Source organism: Tinamus guttatus, unplaced genomic scaffold, assembly GCF_059628265.1.
Source record: "Tinamus guttatus ecotype Peru unplaced genomic scaffold, ASM5962826v1 Tinamus_guttatus_pri_ptg000414l, whole genome shotgun sequence".
In the NCBI taxonomy this organism is placed as follows: Eukaryota; Metazoa; Chordata; class Aves; order Tinamiformes; family Tinamidae; genus Tinamus; species Tinamus guttatus.
The window spans coordinates 278,100-298,784 of record NW_028288948.1 but is presented as its reverse complement, the minus strand read 5'-3'; the positions used below and the strand labels follow the sequence as shown (position 1 = coordinate 298,784).

General features: G+C 44.3%; 1 protein-coding gene and 2 pseudogenes across 2 annotated transcripts; 2 read left to right on the top strand and 1 right to left on the bottom strand.

Moving 5' to 3' along the window:
• The first annotated feature begins 1,030 nt into the window (after positions 1-1,030).
• On the top strand, positions 1,031-3,583 carry LOC148593350 (uncharacterized; annotated as a pseudogene).
• A 1,707-nt stretch (positions 3,584-5,290) lies between these two features.
• LOC104576139 (ribosome biogenesis protein BRX1 homolog) lies at positions 5,291-8,275 on the bottom strand. Of its 2 annotated transcripts, XR_015913740.1 has the most exons (9): positions 8,129-8,275; positions 7,865-7,976; positions 7,700-7,743; positions 6,989-7,059; positions 6,488-6,537; positions 6,327-6,400; positions 6,181-6,229; positions 5,962-6,063; positions 5,291-5,652 (listed from the first exon to the last, which is right to left on the bottom strand). XR_015913740.1 is itself a non-coding variant. In XM_088531386.1 (8 exons), the coding sequence occupies exons 1-8, from the start codon at positions 8,273-8,275 to the stop codon at positions 6,056-6,058; spliced, it is 555 nt and encodes a 184-aa protein (XP_088387512.1). In that variant the 3' UTR covers positions 5,820-6,055. The 2 variants fall into 2 exon arrangements, 1 of the variants encoding a protein (XP_088387512.1); XM_088531386.1 differs by lacking the exon at positions 5,291-5,652 and having other exon boundaries at positions 5,820-6,063.
• Positions 8,276-9,197: 922 nt separating this feature from the next.
• On the top strand, positions 9,198-12,788 carry LOC148593349 (cell cycle checkpoint protein RAD1-like; annotated as a pseudogene).
• The last annotated feature ends 7,897 nt before the right edge of the window (positions 12,789-20,685 follow it).

The following is a 20,685-nucleotide window of genomic DNA, read 5'->3' as shown; positions in this document are numbered from 1 at the left end:
TATACTTTGAGGAAGGAGGGGTGAAGGTTAGTGACGGGGAGGGAAACCCGATACTATGCGATTAGAGGAAATGGAAAGGTGGGTGCAGGAGATTCCAGAAGTATGGGCAGAAAGGGCGGGAGTAGGAGTGGCTAGTCACAGAGCCCAGATAGTTGTGGAACCGAAACCAGGAGCGGAACCGGTCCGAGTCCGGCAATATCCTATGACAAAAGAAGCGAGGATGGGTATAACCCCTCATACAATTTTGCTTTTGAATGGGCACCAGGAACTAACACTGCTGCAGTATGTAGATGACATACTTCTGGCAGGAACAACCAAAGAGGAATGTGCAAGGGGCACTGAAGATTTGGTTAGGGATCTGGCTCGGCTAGGATATAGAGCCAGAGCAAAGCAGAACTCATTGCTCTAACAAGAGCCCTAGAAATGGCAGAAGGGAAAAGATTGACTGTATACACGGACAGTCGCTATGCCTATGGGACTGTGCATATACATGGGGCCATTTACAAGGAAAGGGGATTTGTAACATCGTCGGGAAAAGAGATTCGGAACAAGCAAGAGATACTTCACTTATTGGAAGCCATACATAAACCTAGAGCGATAGCCGTGATCCATGTCCCAGGGCATCAAAAAGCGAGGGACCAAATCAGCAGAGGGAATCAAGCGGCAGATGAGGCTGCAAAACTGGCCGCGCGTGAACCCATCGGAAAAGAAGTAATGCGATGGCACTAAACATCCCTCCCCCGGGAATGGGCCAGTTGCTGCCAACTCCAGTATACTCTGAAGAAGATTTGCAGTGGATAAGGCACAATGGGAATTTAAAGAAAGGAGAAGATGGGTGGTACCGAGGTTTGGATTCCACCTTGTTATTACCACAGACTTTGGGAGAACAATTATTAACTCAGCACTGCACAAGTCAACCCATCTGGGAGAAAGAAAAGCAGCTTAACTCTTGGAAACGGCTAAACTTCAGTTCCACAACCAGGGGACGGTAGGCCATAGAATAATAGAGGAGTGCATAGTGTGTCAGGTGATGAAACCTGGAAAAAGGGCAGGACAACACCTGGGGATCAGGGAAAGGGGTTAGACCTGGAAGGTCATGGGAGGTAGATTTCACCAAAGTCAAACCAGGAAAATACGGATATAGGTACTTGTTGGTTATGATAGGCACCTTTTCGGGTTGGGTAGAAGCTTTTCCCACTAAGTGTGAAACTGCCCAGGTGGTAGCCAAGGTGTTGTTAGAGGAAATAATCCCACGCTATGGGGTCCCGGAGGTTATAGGATCAGACAATGGACCTGCTTTTGTGGCAAGTACCATTCAGAACTTAGCCCAAATTTTGGGGACTATGTGGAAATTGCATTGTGAGTAACCGAACTTTAAAAGAGACCTTAACAAAGTTGGTAACAGAGACTAGCGGGGACTGGGTGACACTCCTTCCCTTTGCTATTTTCCAGGTATGAAACATGCCCTATATTCTGAATCTTACCCCCTTCAAAATCATGTATGGGACTCCACCTCCGGTGTACCCACTAAGAGAAGGGGAAAGGAGAATTGAACCGGGACCAAAAGATAATGCTTCAGGCAGTCCAGGCTGTGTATCAAGTACATAAGGATCTATAATCAAGGGAAAGGGCCTATAGAACCCATGCCCGATCTTGAACCGGGAGGCGGGGTGTGGGTAAAAAGGCATCACTGAAAGTCATTAGAAGCCAAGTGGAAAGGACCTTATGTTGTGGTTCTTGTAACCCCCACTGCTCTAAAGGTTGACGGAATCGGCCCGTGGGTACATCACTCGCATGTGCGAAGGGTATCCCCTCCAGAACGAGAGGAAGCTGAGAAGTGGGAAGTTGAGCAGAATCCTGAGAACCCCCTAAAGATTCGCATCAAACGACAGAATGCGGCATCTCCTGGTCCTAGTTCTGGTGACAACTTGACTGGTAACGGGGGAAGCCCTCATTGACCTTATAAATGGACTCTGGCAAGGTGGGAGGATGGGCAGGTGATATAGACAAGGGTAACAGCAGGCTCCCCTAGTTTCACTGCTGATCTATGTACTCTAGCTCCTATTAGCCCCTGTCTGAACCAAAAGGCGTATTATTTCTGCCCTGCTTCGAATCCGGGGAAGGGGTATTGCAATAGCCCCAATCAATATTATTGTGCATATTGGGAATGTGTGACCATTTCAGCACGGGACTACCCTTCACAGGTTGATAAATACTTAAGGGTGGAATGGGGACCAAGAGGCTGTAAGCCTCAAGGATACGGTCCCCACGGGAGAATCAAGTATCCCTATAGCAATTGTAAATATCTAATCCTCAATGCTGCAAGCCCTGAGGATCCAGGGTGGAAGTTGGGGAAAACATGGAGGGTCAGATATTGGGAACCAGGGACAGATAGGGGAGGCTTAATCCTTATTCGGAAAGAAGTCAGGTCAGAACAACCTATAGGCCCGAAGAAGGTATTGAAGGAGTCTAAGGGACAAAAAGACAAAACCAGAGGGAAAGGGAGGGTTAATCACCTGTAGCCCAGAGGGCTATGTATCCTCCCCTCGTAGGGATGACACTACCCAAGTCCCTGGGTTTGGGAAAGAGGGGACCGGTGATGACGCTCTCTGGAGATTGGTTAGGGCTACCTACAACCTCAGCACTCTGGATAGTCCTCGTCAGTGCAAATGGGAAGACAGGAAGGTAAAGGTATCCCGCAATAGAAAGATACTTTGCGGGGTGGAAGTGATCAACAGGAAAAAAAGGAGAGAAATGGGCAATACCTCAAGAAGGAAGATGGTGGATACGTCCTGAAACAGGATTAACACCCTGTCTTGCCTTAATGGTGTTCAATGAGAGTAAGGAATATTGTATATGGGTTTCAGTAGTTCCCTGCATATTGTATAATCAGGAAGAGAGTATGTACATTCACTGGGGGCAGGGGAAGTCAAGAGTAATGAAAAGGGAACCAATAACCACGCTTACCATAGCAACCTTAGTAGGGTTGGGAATAGCAGGGGCTGGAACAGGAATAGCATCCCTAACTTTACAACCTCAAAAATTGGCCTCGTTGGGAGCTGCTGTAGATGAGGCACTGACCTCCCTGTCAGAGGTTGTCTTGCAAAACAGACAAGGGTTGGACCTTTTGTTCCTACCGCAAGGAGGGTTATGTGCAACTTTGGGCAAGGAATGTTGTTTTTATGCAGACCACAAGGGGGTGGTCCGAGATTCACTGGCCAAGGTTAGGGAGGGCCTCGAAAAGCGCAAAAAAAGAGAAGGTGAACCAACAAGTATGGTTTGAAACTTGGTACAATCAATGCTGGTAATAATCCTACTCCTGACCCTGACGTTAGGACCTTGTATCCTAAATCGTGTAATAGAATTTGTAAAGGATCGGGTGGGTACTGTACAATTAATGGTGATGTGACAACAATATTTAGATGTGGATGACGAAGATGAGAAGGAATTCTCAAAAATGAACAAGGAGAAGGGGGGAATGGGAGAACGGAACATGATGTTTCTGCAAAACCCTTACACCTGTGGTGCCCCGCAGCAGACGGCGGCCCGCAGGGCTCATGGCGGCCAAGGGCGCCACGCGTGACTTCACGCGGGATCTGGCGCGAGGCTGCCCCGAGCCTGGGACGCTGCCATTGGCCGCTGGGCAGGGCCGAGTGGCTGCTGGAGGCGGAGCCGCCGCCGGGCGCGGGAAGATTTCGAGGAGAGGCACTCGTTATGGCCAATCCGAAGAGAATCCGGAGCGGGCGGACCTTAAAAGGAAATGTGTAACTGCCCACCCCCTTGCTGGTATATAAACCCTGCGTGCAGCACCAGGGGGGTCTTTGTGCAAGATTCCCCCTTTGAGGGGGAGCTGGGGACCCCAGCTAGCTGGTAATAAAGCTGGATCCTGCATTTATGGGCCTCTGCTCTCGCTTGTGGGTTGGGAACCGGACTTAACATTACAAACTCATTTGCCAGTCTTAGTTGAGGGGAGAGAAGAGAGGAGAGAAGAGAAGAAAAAAAAAAAAAAAAAAAAAACTATATAGTCTCATTCTACTTTGAAAAACAAATCTCCAACTACATATAGAAACTTGAATGAAGAGGAGCCTTTGCTCGTCTTAAAAAGAAAGGTAACTGCATGTCAAAGTCCTTAAAAGCGTGGATTCTGTTATACATAATCAGTACCTTTAAGCACTGTTGCTTAAAGGAAGACAAAGGAAGACAGAAAATTCTATTCCCAGTTAGCGCAGGCAGATGATTTTAATGCTCTGAATCACAGAGAGCAGTGTACCTTTTACCTGTAGGAACCCTGCAATGAAATGGGAATAAAGGCCTGCTTCTCCTCCATAAACACATTTTGGATTTTCGAATTCCAAGAACATGACTAGGACTCCCAGAAACAACAGTGGCAGCCTTTCTACTATTAATAAAAAAATAAAAAAGCAACCAACATGCACCTTTTCATTAACTACCAATTTGAGGAAGTGGTAGGAAACAGCCGCAAAGATAGAGAGAAGTTCTATAAAAGTTGCAACTTAAGATAAAAAGGATTAATAACTGCTGTAAAGCACTAGGAAAGCTAAATTCTGAACTCTGGCTGATGATGAGCACCAAAGACTACCTAGTTATTTTTATTCTTTATCTGTTATAGTGAGTTGTTTTCCAGAGACATGCAGGTATAAAAGAATAGTTCTCAAAAGCAGAAATATTAACACTTTCTTATTTCAGCTTCCCTCTTGATATGTTCTTTTTGAAAGCCCATAATCAGAAAGACAACAATAAAACAGTACAGACTAAATCCTAATAAAGAAATTGATATTTTGTTTACTCAAAACTGAAGTCAAGTTAGTTTTAGCTGTAAAAACAAGTATTTGCAATGGTATGTAAAGATAGCTATAAAATATAGCTAGGTATATATACCCGGTCTAATAGATGACTTTGGAGTCTGCTTAATTTTGTCCTTTGTAACATTTATGCTTCAATTCTGAAAAGCTTTTTTGCTTCTTCCTTGGAGTTTTGCTTGGCTTCCTTTTATCTTTAACAGTTGCCTTTGGTTCTGGTTTCACAAGCTGTACTTCCACTGGCTTTTCTTCAGCTGGAGTCTCAAAGACAGTTTCAGTGAAGTCATCTTTAACAAGCATCTTAGTTTCATTTTTCTTTATATTTTGTGCTTCCTTTGCTTGCTGTTTCTCTCTAAATTTAGCAGCCACTGAATCTTATCAACTGTTGATGCTATAAAAATAAGAATTTAAAATCAAGTCAGGTGGTAAGCAAGATGGAAGAAAAAAATCAGGTATTAAAGAGGTGGGGATTTTTCTGCATAATTGTCAATATTAGTAATCAGTATAGCGTTATCTTTTCACTGACAGGAATGTTGAATCTTTTCTATTTATGCAAGGCTCTTCTATACCTGTGATCAGTTCAGGCACTCTCTCCTACCAAGGATTCCAGGGGAAGGCATACATGGTTTTTGCATAAAGAGCTTGCAAGACTAGGACTTCAAAGGAATTGCTCTACGAAAAAGACAAAGATCAAGCTGCTTACCATATCGGGGGACTGGTAATACAGATTTTCATACAGAGTTGGTCCTCCAAAGCTACCCTGGAAGATTTTGATGAGTTTCAAAACAGAGAGAGGCCCAATTTCCACTAGAGATGCATCCTCTTCTATGATCTGCAATAAAAAGAATACGTTACTTATTTCTCATGGATTGATATTCGTGAATTTCTCCTTTGGAAAATAAGGAGCTGCAATGCGAGCCAAAGGACCAAGTAAAATTAAAAGTGAAACTTGTCTTTCCTTGGCTACTACTTGCTATTATGAAGGCTACCTTTACAGAATCCCAAAGTTACTGAGATTACTTTGTGCAAGCACTGAACGTCAGCATATCCTGATAATAATGATTCTGCTCAGTTACAACTAATAGATTGGATATGAAGCCATTTCACAGCACCATCTGGAGCGCGAAACAGAGCCACTAACCTGATAATTTCGAAACCAGATCCTCTTGTCTGTAATGGTGAACGAGAATACGTGATCTACAAAGGATTGGCTCTTGGGACGATACTGTGGAGTACTAAATATCTGGAATAAGAGACAATCTAATTATCTGTAATCCTAAGAGGTCAATCGTATATACATCTTAAAGCATCTTACTTTCCAAGAAGGATGAAACATTGGACAAAAGAATTTTAAACTAACCTGAATAAACAACTCTTAACAAGGCATAGTGTGGCTCCTTGTCAAACATCTATAAAAGAAAAATGTAATTTTACATACAAAAAAAATACATTAGCAGTGTAAAGAAAATGAAAGCATAATCCATGAAAAACAAGACCTATATGTACTGGATCAAAAGACAAAAGGGACCGTGAGCCCCTTAAGCAGTTTCCAGTCATCTTCAACTCAGCCAGTGTGTGAACTACAATGATTAAAAACATCATTTTAGTATTTAGAGAAAACCGAACAGATAAGAAAATAAAAAGCCCAAATGATTTCGACAACTTACTGTTTTGCACTAAGAACTTGGCTGATGGTCCCTGGAGTGCACTTGAAAGCCTGCAGTGAGGAGGCAGGAAGAAGAGGGGAGAAAAATGAATGCATTAGTGGCAGCCAGAAAGGTGTGCTAGAGTTGTGCAGTATACTCTGACCAATTATACTGCTGTACTGAAGCAAATTTGTTGTACTGAATCAATTTTGGCCTCTTTTAAAACAGTACTGAATTCCTTTAACATACTTTTAAAATAAGTTGCTTTGGGTACTCTTAATACTCAACAGAAATATATTTTAGGCATATTTGTTTTTTAAACAATTCTATAAAATGCATTTGTAAACAGTGTAATAAACCAATCATATGTTGTAAATTCACATTACCTATATACATATAGAATTAGTTAAATCTAACAAAGCAACACTATTTCATGTATTTTCTCTATTACTCCCACAGACTTCTGTTAGAACAGAAGCATCCCTACTTATTCATGGAAAGGAAAAAGCAACAAACACTTACCACATGTACAGATCCTGTTTCTTTTTCGCTTCAAAAAAGATGCATTTATTGCAGCTTTTTATTTCACACACCTACACAAACCATGACAAATTAGTGCTTTACAAAATTCTGAAGACATTTTCCCAGACTTTCCACATACCTACTAATGTCTACCCTCTGAAACAAAAAGTTCAAAAACAAAAGGTCTCCTCTTAATTGATTACTCCTACCAGTCTCCAGACTTTGTTTAAAAACTTATTGAAAGATCTTAAGTTCTTATTACGAGGAACAATATTTCACTGAGGCTACAAGCAATCTGAAGAGCTTTCCAGGACGTGGAAAGGTTAGAACATGGGGTTGTGACAACGGGCTCTTGTTTCAACTCTACCAATATCTTTTTACATTACTTGAGCTGGTCACACATTTGTTCCACAATTAATCCAAATACATATTAAAAAACATATTTCAGTTACATAAAAAATATATAGCTATATTTCTTCATTCCTCAAGCCAATTTTTAATTAAAATATTTGGATTTGACTTTGTTAAACCAAAGTCAACTTCCCATTCTAACCTAAACCGTTTTTGAACACAAGTAGGTTTCATTTATGAGGCTGCACAACTCACATGGCTAGCCTTAATTCCTTTGGACTGGGTCACACTGGCTGTCCTTTTCTCTTACACTTAGGATTGCCACAGAAAGAAAGAAGCACTAGTTAAGTTCTAAATTACCTCATTAATTACAAACAACTTGTCTTTACGGTCCAATTTAGTATCTGGAAAATAAACAAACAAAAAAAAAACATTTGGAACGCCTGAAAAACAGCTTAACACCAGGATTTTTCTGAGAAAGCTGTTCTTTTCAAAAATTTCCTGGTCATAGGGACCCAGCTCTACCTGCTTTGGAGTGCGGCATCAACGTCTTTAAGTCCTGCATTAGGTGCCTCGTTCTGAAATTAATTCCCTGGGAAGAGAAAATAAGCACCCGCTCCTTATTTTTCCATTTACCCTGAGAAAACGACACAGAAATTAGGCAGGGAAAAGAAACTTCCAGCATTAAAACCATCGCAACATGGCCAAAATAAGTGTTTGAACAGCCATAACACGGGTTCTCACAGCGCTTTTCTGCTGCTTTCCGCGCGGTGCGGCCTGGCGCGGTACCTGCGAGACGGGCGCCGGGATGCTGTACTCCTCCGGGGCCGCTCCTGCCGGTCCCGGTGCAGCCTCAGGGCCGCTCAGCTCCCTCCTGACCCGCTTCTTAGGCTGGGCACCCGCCACCACGCCATGCTGCCACTTGGCCACTGCCATCTTCCCTGCACTGCCCTGCGCTTTCGCCTCCACGGTGGAACTGCCTGCGAACCGCTCTAGGCACGCACTCTGTGATGGCGGCGGTGGCCATTGCGTGGCCATTAGGCGGCCGTTGCGCGCCCAGCCATGCCGCTCTCCACGCAGCCGCCCGGCAGCGGCAAGCACTATGTGCTGTCGGCGAGCCTGGACAACGCGCAGCACATCTCCAGCCTCCTGCGCGCCCACCTCAAGTGCCCCTACGCATACTTTTCAAGTGAATAGAGGGTTTTCAATTTTGTTATGATCAATATAAAGTATTATATTGAGTGTGTGAATTAGAAAAATCAAGTGGACTGTATTAATGGCTTTCAGTGATGGAGAGAGGGAAATTCATTTCGGAATTATGTATACAGATATTGACTCATTCATATATTCATTTGCTTAAAAAGCACAGTTTTAGCTAGATTTTGCTTCCTTAAAAAAAAGTATTTTTTAAAAAACTTGATGATTGTTCAAAAAATGTTTTCTCATGGCAAAGTAACTGGAATTCAGAAAACTGTCCGAGTGCTACAGGATACCCTGTGTATTTGTGTGCAGCATAGTGATACCACATGAGTTTTCTGAAGCAGTTCTGTTATTGCAGCTGCGTGTGAAACTCCTTTTCTCTGCTGTTTCTGCTCTGGCTCTGACCTAAAGATAGACAGTCAACTGTGATAAACCGCCCCATGATGTGGGAGACCCAAACATCCAGGCTATGCTTACATAGCAAAAGGCTGTGACATGTTAATTATAGTTAAGACTGAGCATGCTGAATAAATATATGAGAGTCTAGACCAAGCATTATAAATTAATTTGATGTGTTTGACATGCGGGTAAAGTGGTGAGATGTGCTCGCTAGCTCTCTGCTTCGTTTCCTTTTTCAGGAGTATCAACAGCTCTTCAGATGTGTTATTGCGGTTATGGCTATCCCTTGATGCTGTCCTTAGAAGAAGGAGGAGTGGTGACTGCGTGCAAAATAAACACTCAAGAACCCAAGGAGTTGTTAGACTTCGATTTCTGCAGCACAAATGTTGTTAATAAAATTATCCTACAGTCGGAGGGGTTACGAGAAGCTTTTGCTGAGTTAGATATGACCAGTGAAGTTTTGAAGATTACCATGTCTTCAGACAAACCATATTTCAGGTATGAGAAGCTTTGCATTCAGTAGAAATATTCATACTTGGCCTTTCTGCTTTCTGTGGGTAAGGACTGGAAATTTTAGGGTATACAGGGGGAAGTTGTTTTAGAACATGGGTTTATTTTAAGGAAATTGTAATGAATATAAAAAATAACAATATGTAATTAACGTGGTGAAGTAAAGCAAACACAAATGTCATCTTAAATTTGTTTAGCTATGTGTGTTGGATAGAAACAGATGAGACGACAGCATTTCTGTGTGGGACAGATTGTGCCATCAAAAGAGCACGTTTTACATCTGCTGCAACGTGCAACCAAACTGTGCATGTAGTGACTCAAATCAGAGAATTGCAAAATAATCAGAGGGCCAGAACAGAGAACTATATATATTTGCTTTCTGCTCATATTTTACTGTTTCTCCATAAAGAGGGATGATCCATGATGAATGACCCTTGATTTAGCCCAGGAATTTTCTTTTAAAGCAAATTTGAGCTAATTAGGCAGACATATAATAGCTCAGTGTTGTATGTCACATTGCTCTGGCATCTCTAATTGTGGAACCCTCCAGACAGATTCTGTGGTCCAGTTATCATCCAAATTTACCATGGGAATAGAGCAGTGTGTTACTCTGGAAGATAGCATAGCATGTCAGTGAAGTGGATTGTACAAAGCAGCAAAAAATGTGTTTTTACTTGGAAAAATCTATTTCTGATAGAAAGCATTTAACGCCCTACTTATTATTATCTATTTTCCATCCTATGAGTTTGTACCTTCAGTAGCCTCATCTTAAATATCTGCTATATTCTGTAATGTTCTTCACCATACCCTGAGTCTTGTTTCAATGATTGATGTTAACTTTTGTCAGTGCTCAACCTCATGCTCTTGGCAACTGAAAACTATGTGATTTGGAGAGCTGTGGTCTTGGCCTAAGTAAGATTCAACTTCCATTAGTTTGTTTTCCATACACTTTACGGAGTTTGAATTCATTATGATTTTTTCTTTAGCACCTTTGTTTACTGGGATTATCTCCCGGGGCTGGAATGTCCTTGGGTGCATGTACGACTGTCTGAAATCAATAATTCAGTCATTGCAGAAAATAAGTGGAATTTCTAGGATTTTCACCATTGTTTTTCCTTTCATAGCTTAGTGCTGCAGAATGGGCACTTTTTCACTTTCAGTATTTATAAATGGAGACTAAGATGTACTATTAAAGCCAAACTTTCATTAGAGTAAATCAGCTTTGTGTGAAACCACTGTCAGATGCCTTAAGGGAATCTCAGGCTTTGGGGTGCATCAGCCTTTTCCTATCCCATTTCCTATCCCATTCTGCCATTATCTGTATCTCCCCTTCTGGGAGATAGAAAACACCATTTCTTGTAACTTGCTGAACATTTGCTTGGTAACAATAACATTTTGTAAAACAGCCATAGATATAAATGGGATGACCACTTCTGACAAGTTTTTATAGGGCTGCTGTGAGGTATTTTGAGATGGTGCCTTTTGCCTTGCAGGTTATCTACTTTTGTGAATGCCAGAAGCGCACATCTCTACTATCCATGGGACTCGGATCCGATTGAAGCATTTCACTGTAACGAGACCCAGACTCACAGGTTGGTGATGGTGTGAGCGCTGCTCTCTGCGGCAGCTCATACATTCCCAATGGAAAGTTTAAAAAAGTTTTATTCATTACTAAAATAGTCATTTCATTTGCACAGGAATCTCATCTATTAAAACCCCATGTGTACGATCAAAAGCTCAGTGATTACAGTCTCTGTCAGAGGTTGTTACCAGGAGAGCAAAATATAATATTACTAATTGGCTTTCTATAACTTTATGGCATTAATTGGGAGTAATGTTTCAGCTCTTCTCTGTGTAATACATTTTTAAATGACTTTTTTTTTTCTTCCTCCCTTGCAGATTGTATTGGAGATGGAAACTTCTATGAACTGTAGAGTCATAAAAATCTCCTGTGGGAAGCAGAGGCCAGACCTTGGGAAAGAAGATGTTTGCCTGCCTAGGCTGAGCGATAAGGAGCACGGATGCAGCTGCTCAGCCCGGTTCACAGGCAGCCCCCTCCGAAAACCTGTTGAAGCCGGCCGCTCGGCCGGGCTTGTAGCCAACTTAACCGCAGACGTCCTCCAAACTAGCTTTGGAGGCCAAACACCCGGAAATGAGGAAGAAGAGGAGGAAGGCAGGACCCTTGAATTGAGGGCTGGGACCCCTGACTGGCATGCGTGCCTGCGCACCCAGAGGGGAGAGTTGCGCAACTAGAGGCAGAGTTTGTCCACCCCCCGGCCTGCCTCCTGGGTCGTACTGACCCTACGTGCCAGGATGCACCGGGCATAGAGAGGACAGTGTGGAGAGAGCCGGGGGAGAAGAAACTCCTCACTCTGAGGCCTGCGCTGTCTCCGCGGGAGCCAGTCAGCAACACTCTCTCTCTCTCTCTGATCTGCCAGCTCGAGAGGATGTTCGGGTCCAGTATCCCACTGGCAGGTATCACCTCGTGAGTAGTTATCCATACTTTGCTGCTTTCATGTGCTTTCACCTGAATAAATGCTCCATGTAGTCACCTCATTCTGGTGTGATTATTGCTGAATCCCAAGCCCATCCAGAACACAGATACAAGATTTTTTTGCTTAAACCATCTACAAAAGCACTAGCTCTGTCTTGTGAAGTGTTCATTTGGACAGATACTCGAGGATTTCTTTCACTGCAGTAAAAGATTAGGAATGAAGATGGGCAGATCTATTTTGTAGAATACTATTGTTGCCCTGATGAGGACGTTACAGAACCAGACTAATAGCCATGTTTTGAAGCCTGTATTTTATTTATTTATAAATAAAATTATGTGTTTTTTATAGAACTGAATGATAGTTACAAAGACTGATAGATTTGATATTGCATTTTTTAAATATGGAATTAAAAGTATGAAGATTTCTTTTGTATTCTCGTGCAATTGTTTCTTGGCCTTTACAGAGAAAAAATAGTTCTAAAAGTGAAAAGAGTCTGTCAAACCAGATGCAGGTGCTGCAGGAGACAGAAATACTCCAGCTTGCTGCTGTGGGTTGTGATCCAGAGAGTCAGTGATCCCTGGGTAATTCCTACAGTTTGGGATTGTAGCTGAGTTTCAGTGTTTGTCAGGAGATGAGGTCCTGCCTTGCATGCTTGGGAAGAAGTGTGTTTGTACATCACAAACTGCAACACATTTCAATAGTACCCAAATCCTCCAGGTTTATTTTGAGTTAAAAATGCTTTTGTTGGTCATTGTTCACCTTTAGCTTATGTCAGTAACTCATTTAGCCATTCATTTTCACTACCTTCTGTGTGGAATGGCAATAAATTTTATATTTAAAAAGAATTACAGTTCTTTGATCTTTGAGTTCACAGAGATAGCTAAAAATATTCTAAATTACTGTTTATTTTTTCAAGCTTAATTTAAATATTCACTACTTGTGATTTTACCTTAAACTTTGCCATCTCCATTTATTTGGTGAAAAACATTAATTACCAATTGCTATCTTTGACTATTGAGTGTTAAGAGCTATTTACTACTCCTCTGGATGACAAGATAAAAATGAACCTGAACATGTGACTTTCTTCATATGTTTTTTTTTCTGAATATTGAAGTTACCTTGTATTTTGTTCTAGGACATTGCCGTGGTTTAGCATTTGTGCTTTTATGTAATTGGCTTCAAATGTACCATATTACTTCTTAAAATGGTAATTTTAACAATCTATTCTGTAATCTACCTACAGTGATTATGGAAAGACTATGCTAAGAAATTGGAGCAATCAGCACAGTACCAGTAAGTGATAGGAACTCTTTCATTTCACAAATAAGGGTTATTACAGACATGGAAGATTTATGCAAGGCACATTGGTAGGACCAAACAGAGACCTAGACTCAGAAATGTGAGGTGGTAATTGTCAACCTTTGTGAACTGGTTGTAGGTGGGTAAAAACAGAGGTGGCCTTGGCTGCAGCAAGAAGTTACTGTGCAGTGAAGGAAGGACTTGAGCAGCCAGCAGTTCTGCACTCCGTATGGGCTGCTCCTGGCAGGACGCGAGTTAAAGGCTGCTGCTGGGGTGCATGTTGAGTGACTGGAAGGCTGTTGTACATCTTTCTGGCTTGATAATTTGCTTAAATTCTGCAAACCACCCCTGGATTAGATGAAATCTCCTTTGGAGATCTTCAAAATCCACCTGGATCCACTGTGCCATGTGCTCCAGATGTCCCTGCTGGAGCCAGGGGGGTTGGACTAGATGATCTCTAGAGGTCCCTGCCAACCTCAACCATTCTGTGATTCTGTGAAATATCCCACAGGTCCAACAGTACCTAAGTCTGTCCCCCTTGCAGAGAATGGGAAACCTGCAGCAGAAGAAATATTTAGATCATGTTTTTTTTTTTTTTTTCCTTAATACTCTTACAAAAGGGACATTTTAGAATCTGCTCGCTTGCTTTCCTATAAAATAGAGAACAGCTAAGTACTCAGATTTACTGGTAGCTCAAACTAAAACATGCCTTGGAGCTGGGAACTGGAACCCAGCACGTTTCTCTCAGCATTGCCACAACGTGGAGTGGCGACTCCCAGGCTGCTCTATTTTCATCTGTTGGGGCATAGAGCAACCTGGCCATTCAGGCCACAAAACCCACTTTTTCTGTATTCATTTTGTGTTGTGCTTTTCAGAATAATAACTGGCCTCAAGACTTCAAGGCGATAGTGGTAAAACAGGTATCACCTGGTGGTTTTTACTCTCGTTGATCTGCTAAAACACTAGAAGCAAAAAAAAAAAAAATTATAATGTTGGTTCCCAGGCCTGATGCTCCTTGTGCAGCAAAACATTCAAGAGGCCAGTGCTAATGTTGTCACTTACCCTGCGACCTACTGGGAAGGCCTCGTGTCTCTGGTTTCATGGGCTTGGTCCATCTGCAACCCTTTGAATCTGTAAGGCCTGTTCAGCACAAAATTCCCAACAGGGAATTCATTTGTACACACCACCTGCCTGCTGGGAAATGAAGTGTTTGACACCAAATATGCACGTGCCAAGCTCCATGTAGGACATGTCCAGTGCTTTAATAACAGACACATAAAGGATTATGAGGTATAAAGGCAAGAATATTTATATACATATATAAAACCGATCCCTTTTCTCCTCAAAGAAGTCCTCACCTCACCTGTTAGGAACGATGCACACACCAAGAGTGGCTGCAGTTTTTGAATATGAAGAGATGGCTTTTTTTTTTATCATCCAGATAATTTGAAAGTTAAATCTTGCAATCTTTATTGCAGAACTGAAATTGTCCCACTGCAGGAAGAATGAAGCACTACCTTTGGTAATGCAACCCAAGAAACATGGGCACTGGTAGCCTGCAGGGCAGCGCGGCGCTACCTCTGTGCCACCCTTTTATTCCCTGTCACCTCCAAACTTTCCTGTACGTTGCTGCCTTCTGCAGCACTTAGCTCCACAAACCCCAAACCTCCCTTTTTCCTGCCCCAGACCTGCTCTGTGCTCAGGGGTTGCTCCCCACGTGCTGCTCCTCCCCGGGGCAGCGTGAGCTCTGCCCTGGAGCAGCTCTGTGCGAGCAGCTGCAGTGCTCCGTCTGCCCGAGGGCTGCACTGAGGGAATGTGCCTGAACCAGAGACCCCCTAAACAAGCACGAGGGCATTTTCCTAGATAATGAAGGGACAGGAAATTCCGACTGTTCCAATCAGCCGTGCGATGTTATCACCGCGCAGTCGCCACTTTTCTCAAGGCAGGAAATGCACTAAAAAAAATCCTAGTTATAAAAATATATTCTCAGGGCTGGGCCTATACTGAATATTTTCAAGGCAGATTTCTAACCCCACCAGAATTTTAAGATATTTATATTCAAGAGCTTTGATTTGTGGTACTTGAAAATTGAAGGTTATTTTTATCAGTCTGAAGGTCGAGAATTCAATCTTCAACACAAAAGTTTTGAAATATTTGTCTCAAACTAGTCAAAAATCTCCCTATATACTGATGCATCTGTGCTAGTTACTTTAAGATGGTTTAACTGGTTAATGTGATTACCGGGATCCTTCTTATCTGCAGTAAATAACTTACTGCTCTAGCACAGCTGCTCTTCAGATATCCAGTTTGGGCAGCTTCCTCACATAGCTGTATCAGTTCAGGTGCTGCATTTCCTTCTGATGACAGGAGAGCATTGGCTGCTTTCTCGGAGTAAAACGAAGCAGCTTCCAGCTTATTTTGTTGCAGATGTATTGTGGAAAAGGAGGGAAAGCAGATGCTCGGTGAAAGTTAGCAGGTATTTCAGTGACAGCAACATCATGTCATACCTGGGTTATTTGCACATTTCCCACTAGTGTAATTTACTCTTTGGGGGCTGCCACCACATGCTCTTTCCCCCAAAGCACACAGATGATGTCCATGGACAGTGTTTTGCATTTACCTGTCCAGGGCAATGACTAGATCTTTCTCAGAGATTTTTAGTCCTGGGTTCCCGCTAGGGACCATGTTGAGTCCTTGCAGCCTCCCAGGAGACTCTCCACCTTTTGGAGGCCAAGGCAAGAGCTCTGCTAGTGCGAGCGTCAAGGAAGAAGAGCCCCCCCCCCCCCCACTGGAAATATTTAATCAGCAGCCAAAACACACACACAAACGAATAGACACGTAGGCTAATGAAAAAAGTTTTTTTTATTATTTTTTTTATTTATTTTTTTTTAGTGCAGGTTCCTGAATCCAACGCCACCTGCTTCGGAACCTTCAGTGCTCATTTTGGGTGGTTCTAATGATCAGAGCAGAGTTTTTGGTTACAAGAGGCAACTTTGTGCATTATCCATTATTGTTTCTGATCCCAGAAAAACAGCTGCTAATTTGAACTCACTGCATGGGGCTGAGCACAGCGTGGGCTTTCCCAGCTGCAGGGTGATGGACGAGAAGAGGGCTCAAGCACCTGCACAGCAGCACGGAGGCATCAGGAAACAGCCCGTGGGGCATCGATCTTTGCACTATTTTTTTTCAGCTTGCAGTATCTTTAGATGGATCACCTTCTTCCAGAAATGCTTAACCACTGTCAAAATCTTAAAGTGTGACCTTTTTTTAACCCCTTAAAAAAAAAAGACTCCCAAGAGAAGCACAGGTACTGCTTACCAGCCTGCCCAGCAGGCAAGGAGCACCTGAAGCAGAGCAGATAATCAAGTTTCATAGGAGTTGTTTTTTGGCCAGGAGAAGGCAGCTGTATCACACAGACTGTTTCATCTAGTTGGTCTTGCATTGTTAGATCTCAGCACTTGCCTCTGAGTAACAAGTACTCTGGAAAAGGGACCCTGTCAAGGGATGGACTGGCCTGTCCCCTTGGCCTCCTGGCAGTCTGTTCTGAAACTTAGTCCCCATCTCTCAAAATCACACGTGTTGCTTGTAACTCTGATGTTGATATCCACTTAGCTTGGCCCAACCCCTTTGGCATTTATTTTTTACATACCAGCTGCATACTGCACAAAGACACTGTGTCTTCTGATTACTTATTGCATGGGAGAAGTGCAGGGTAAGAAGTTATGCATCATTACTGGTCATTAAAAAAATTAGATTATATATCAAGAACAAAATGTTTTCCAGGGCAAGGATATTTGTTCTGTGCCTGCCCAGCTGTGCTGCCCCTGCAGTGCTGTAGGGAGCCACAGGGTCCCTGACTGCTCCCTCTTCTCCTCCAGAGCTGCAGGCAGAGGTCCATGGGCAGGCACACTGGGCAGGTTTGTTGTGCTGGGCACCTCGGGAGATGACGAATGCACACAGAGTCATCAGCATAAGGAAGCCCACCAAAGCATCTACCAGACAACATGCATATAATCCTAGATCATGCCATAGAGTAAAACCCTGCCTTGATTTACATCAATGAGAGATTTAGGTTCAGCTTTACAGAGACCACGAGCCCATCCCAGATGTAGCAAGGGAATCACCAGCTTGCAGAGAGCCAACTGATTCCTTGCAGGAATCCCCATGTGTGCTGGGCTCCCGTGTGGCGGATGCATATCCTGGCACGAAACACAAGCTGCAGCAAAACCCAGTACAGACACATGATACACTAAGAAAACCAGGCTGAGCGTTTTGTAGCTTGCACAACACTCCTGGGTAAAAGCTTTTCAAGGAAAACATGAGTGGGAAAGGGAAACTGAGATACTGCCTGCGATGGTCCTGCCAGGGTGTCCGTGTGGCTTCGTGTCCATGCTTGGGATGAGAGCACTGGACCCACGTGCCATGCTGGGCTCCCACACTCTACTTTGGGCCTCTATCCTCCTCACACGAGCACGAGTTGTGTGGTCATTGCACTATGTCCACGCAGCTGATACAGAACAAATAAATTGCTCTTCCATTACCTATCCAGAGCTCAACACAGTGCTGCTTCTGTGGGATTTTTCATAATCAGATTTTTGTGTTGCTCCTCTACCAGGGTTGTGGTCTCCATACCATCCCTGTGACTAACGCTGAGAAAAACGGCAGAGCCTCACAAGCCATTTTTCCCAGGAGAGAGGGAAAGAAAGATACGGATTCTGGTTTATTCCAATCAGAATTTGCTTATTTGTGCAGAAATAGCAGCCCTAGGAGAACTGCCTCCAGGCCCACAGCACATAGGCAGCCTCCTTGCCCAGGTGCGCACATACCCATCTCTGATAGCCCTGCTCTCACTGCAGGATTTTCTCCAAATACAGCGATCAAGGCAACGGCCAAGCTTCACTCTCTGAGGCTCCTCTCAAAAACCTCCTGTAGAACAAAACCAGTCACAGTCTAATGTGACTTCGATGATCATGCTTGCACATGGAAAAGAGCAGTCACCATATGGTGACTTTGGCCTGTTCTGAGATATCTGTAAACAGATGTGCGTAACTTGTAGTCACCTCATCATCCTGCATTGCTTTCTTGCCATCCTGAACTTGCAAAGCTAATTTCATAATTTCCCTGTGTTTCTCGTGCTTCACCTGAAGCCGTGAGATACCGACCTTGAAGTATGAGGTAGCTGGGCAAGGCTGACAAATGCCTGTGCCAGTTTCCCATGTCCACAGATAGCTCGAGTGAGAGCGACGCATTGGATCAGCTCCCCAGCCTTCAGGCAGATGTTCTGGAGAAAGGACTACTTAGTGTCAGTGGAACGCAGCACATAGCGGTGAAGATGTTATTCTTTCCCCATAGGAGACAACATGCAGACTACAGCAAAACTCCGCATGTGGTGCCAGCAGTTATCGCGGTGAGATGGAAACGAGATGTTTGAGTTCCTTTGCTCGGCTATGGCTTCATCTACTCCTCCGCCTCTGATCTTAGTCTCTCAGCCCACTCAAGGTGCAACACAGCAGCAAGCTATTGTCACCCTGGGGTTCCTGGCCTGTTTTCCCACCCTCTTGGTCCTTCCCAGGGCCATTCCTTCCCCTTGGAGGGCTCCCGGCAGCCTGGGGCTGCCGCTGCCTCCCACTGAGGGCTCTTGCACTGATTTCCTGAGCTCTAACAATGTCTTTCATAAGGACACAGGACCTCAGGCCATGTTGGTCTGTTGGAGGCCTGCGGCAAGCAACAGCACCCCTTTTTAAATTATTATTTTAAAGGAGGAGCAGAGCTCCGGCCTGATTTCTTTGCTTCTTTTGAACGGTAAGACTGATGCTAGATGCATTTTTTTCCTACAAGCGTATCTGACCAGGAAAGCTTCCACGTCCTCTAAAGCCACCTTCAGATGCCTTTGGAGTGCCTCTGCTTGCTACCCCTTGTATTTTCTGGCGCACGTCTCCCTTCTCTTCCACCTTGACCACTATCTCTGTGACTCGGGAACAGCTATTTTGCCTCCCCTTTGCATGGGGCTGGGGCACAGAAACAGCTGTCTGAAGATGTCTACATATCCCTGAAGCTCTGCTAGCTCCCTTGGGGAAAACAGCCACTTCTGTGGCTTCAGTCATCTGGCCTGCTTTCCATGTTTGCTTTTAGAGAAGAGCTAAAAATTTATCCATTTAAACACTGGACTGATGATGCTCAAGTGCTTGAAAAACCTTGGATCCCAATGGTTAAATTCGCAGGACTGGTCCAAAAAGAATGCAGAAGTTAAAGAAGTTGAAATTGCTTTTGTTGGATGCTGGCTCTCACAGACAAGCCAGCAGAAAACTGGACAGCCCAAATAAATCCCGTATTAATGTAATTAGATGACAAATACATCTGTGCACGTATGTAAGTGCCGGTACAGTGCAGGGATTGCTTTGCAGCATCAGGGGAAGAATCAAGGCGCTTCACTCGGCAGGGCTTTTCCTGCACTCACCGTGTCTCTGCCTCCACCTGCTTGGAGATCTGAGGGATGTCCAAGGAGACTGACTGCTTCAGGGCACATCGCAGTGGTGCTCCTGGGCACCCCTGAGGAAAGCCAGGGGACCAAAGAAGCAAAGAGCAGAAGGTGCTGGGAACACTAAGAGCGGCTGCATGTGTCCCTCCTCCAAACAATGGCCCGGGCTCTCCCGGCTGGGCCATCATGCAGGGCTTTAATGATGCAGATGTCTGCAGGAGGACGTGCTGCCAGAGACTCCTGAGCCAAAACACCTGCCAAAGAGACTCTGCCAACATCTCCTGCACTGTGAGCAAACCAGCGATGTGACTTCTTCACGCAGCAGCAGAGCGAAGAGCCGTGAGGGCAGCGCGGGGTGGCCACACGCGCGAGTCCCCTGTGTGGTGCAGGGCTCGGCAGGAGGAGCACTGCCCCAGGGCTCCCTGCCCTCCCCACCGGGTGTTCCCCTGCGCGGGACCTGCCAGCCAGCCCTGCAGCCTCTGCCCAGCTCCTCCAGGCGGCCGCTTCTTCAGCAAGGGCTCTGCTAACGCTGCTTGCATGAGGTCCCTCCCTTACTCTTTTCCTAGCAGAAAGTGTGGCTTAATCCAGCTCCTCCCTTCTTCCCTAGGCTCTTCCTTCAGAAATACCTCTCCGAGGTCAGGAGCAGATGTGCGCTTGCTGGAACGCCGGAAGACAGGCTCCGGCCCCGTGCGCCTTGGGGGGGATGAAGTCACTGAGATGTGACATCTGTTTCCAATCTCCGGCTGCTGGTAGGAGGCCCCCATTACCAATCGTCTGAGCATTTCAGGAAGTTGGAAAATGCATGAGGAGGGCCAACACCGTGAATGTGCGCAGACCAACATTCAGGCAGGCTTTTACAATAATACCCTGAAATCTGATGATTCTGTAAATACCTGTGTTAAGCTCATTAAACAGAGTCCGTCAGGGCAGCCAAAGGTTTGCACACAGTGACAGACGTGTTGCCA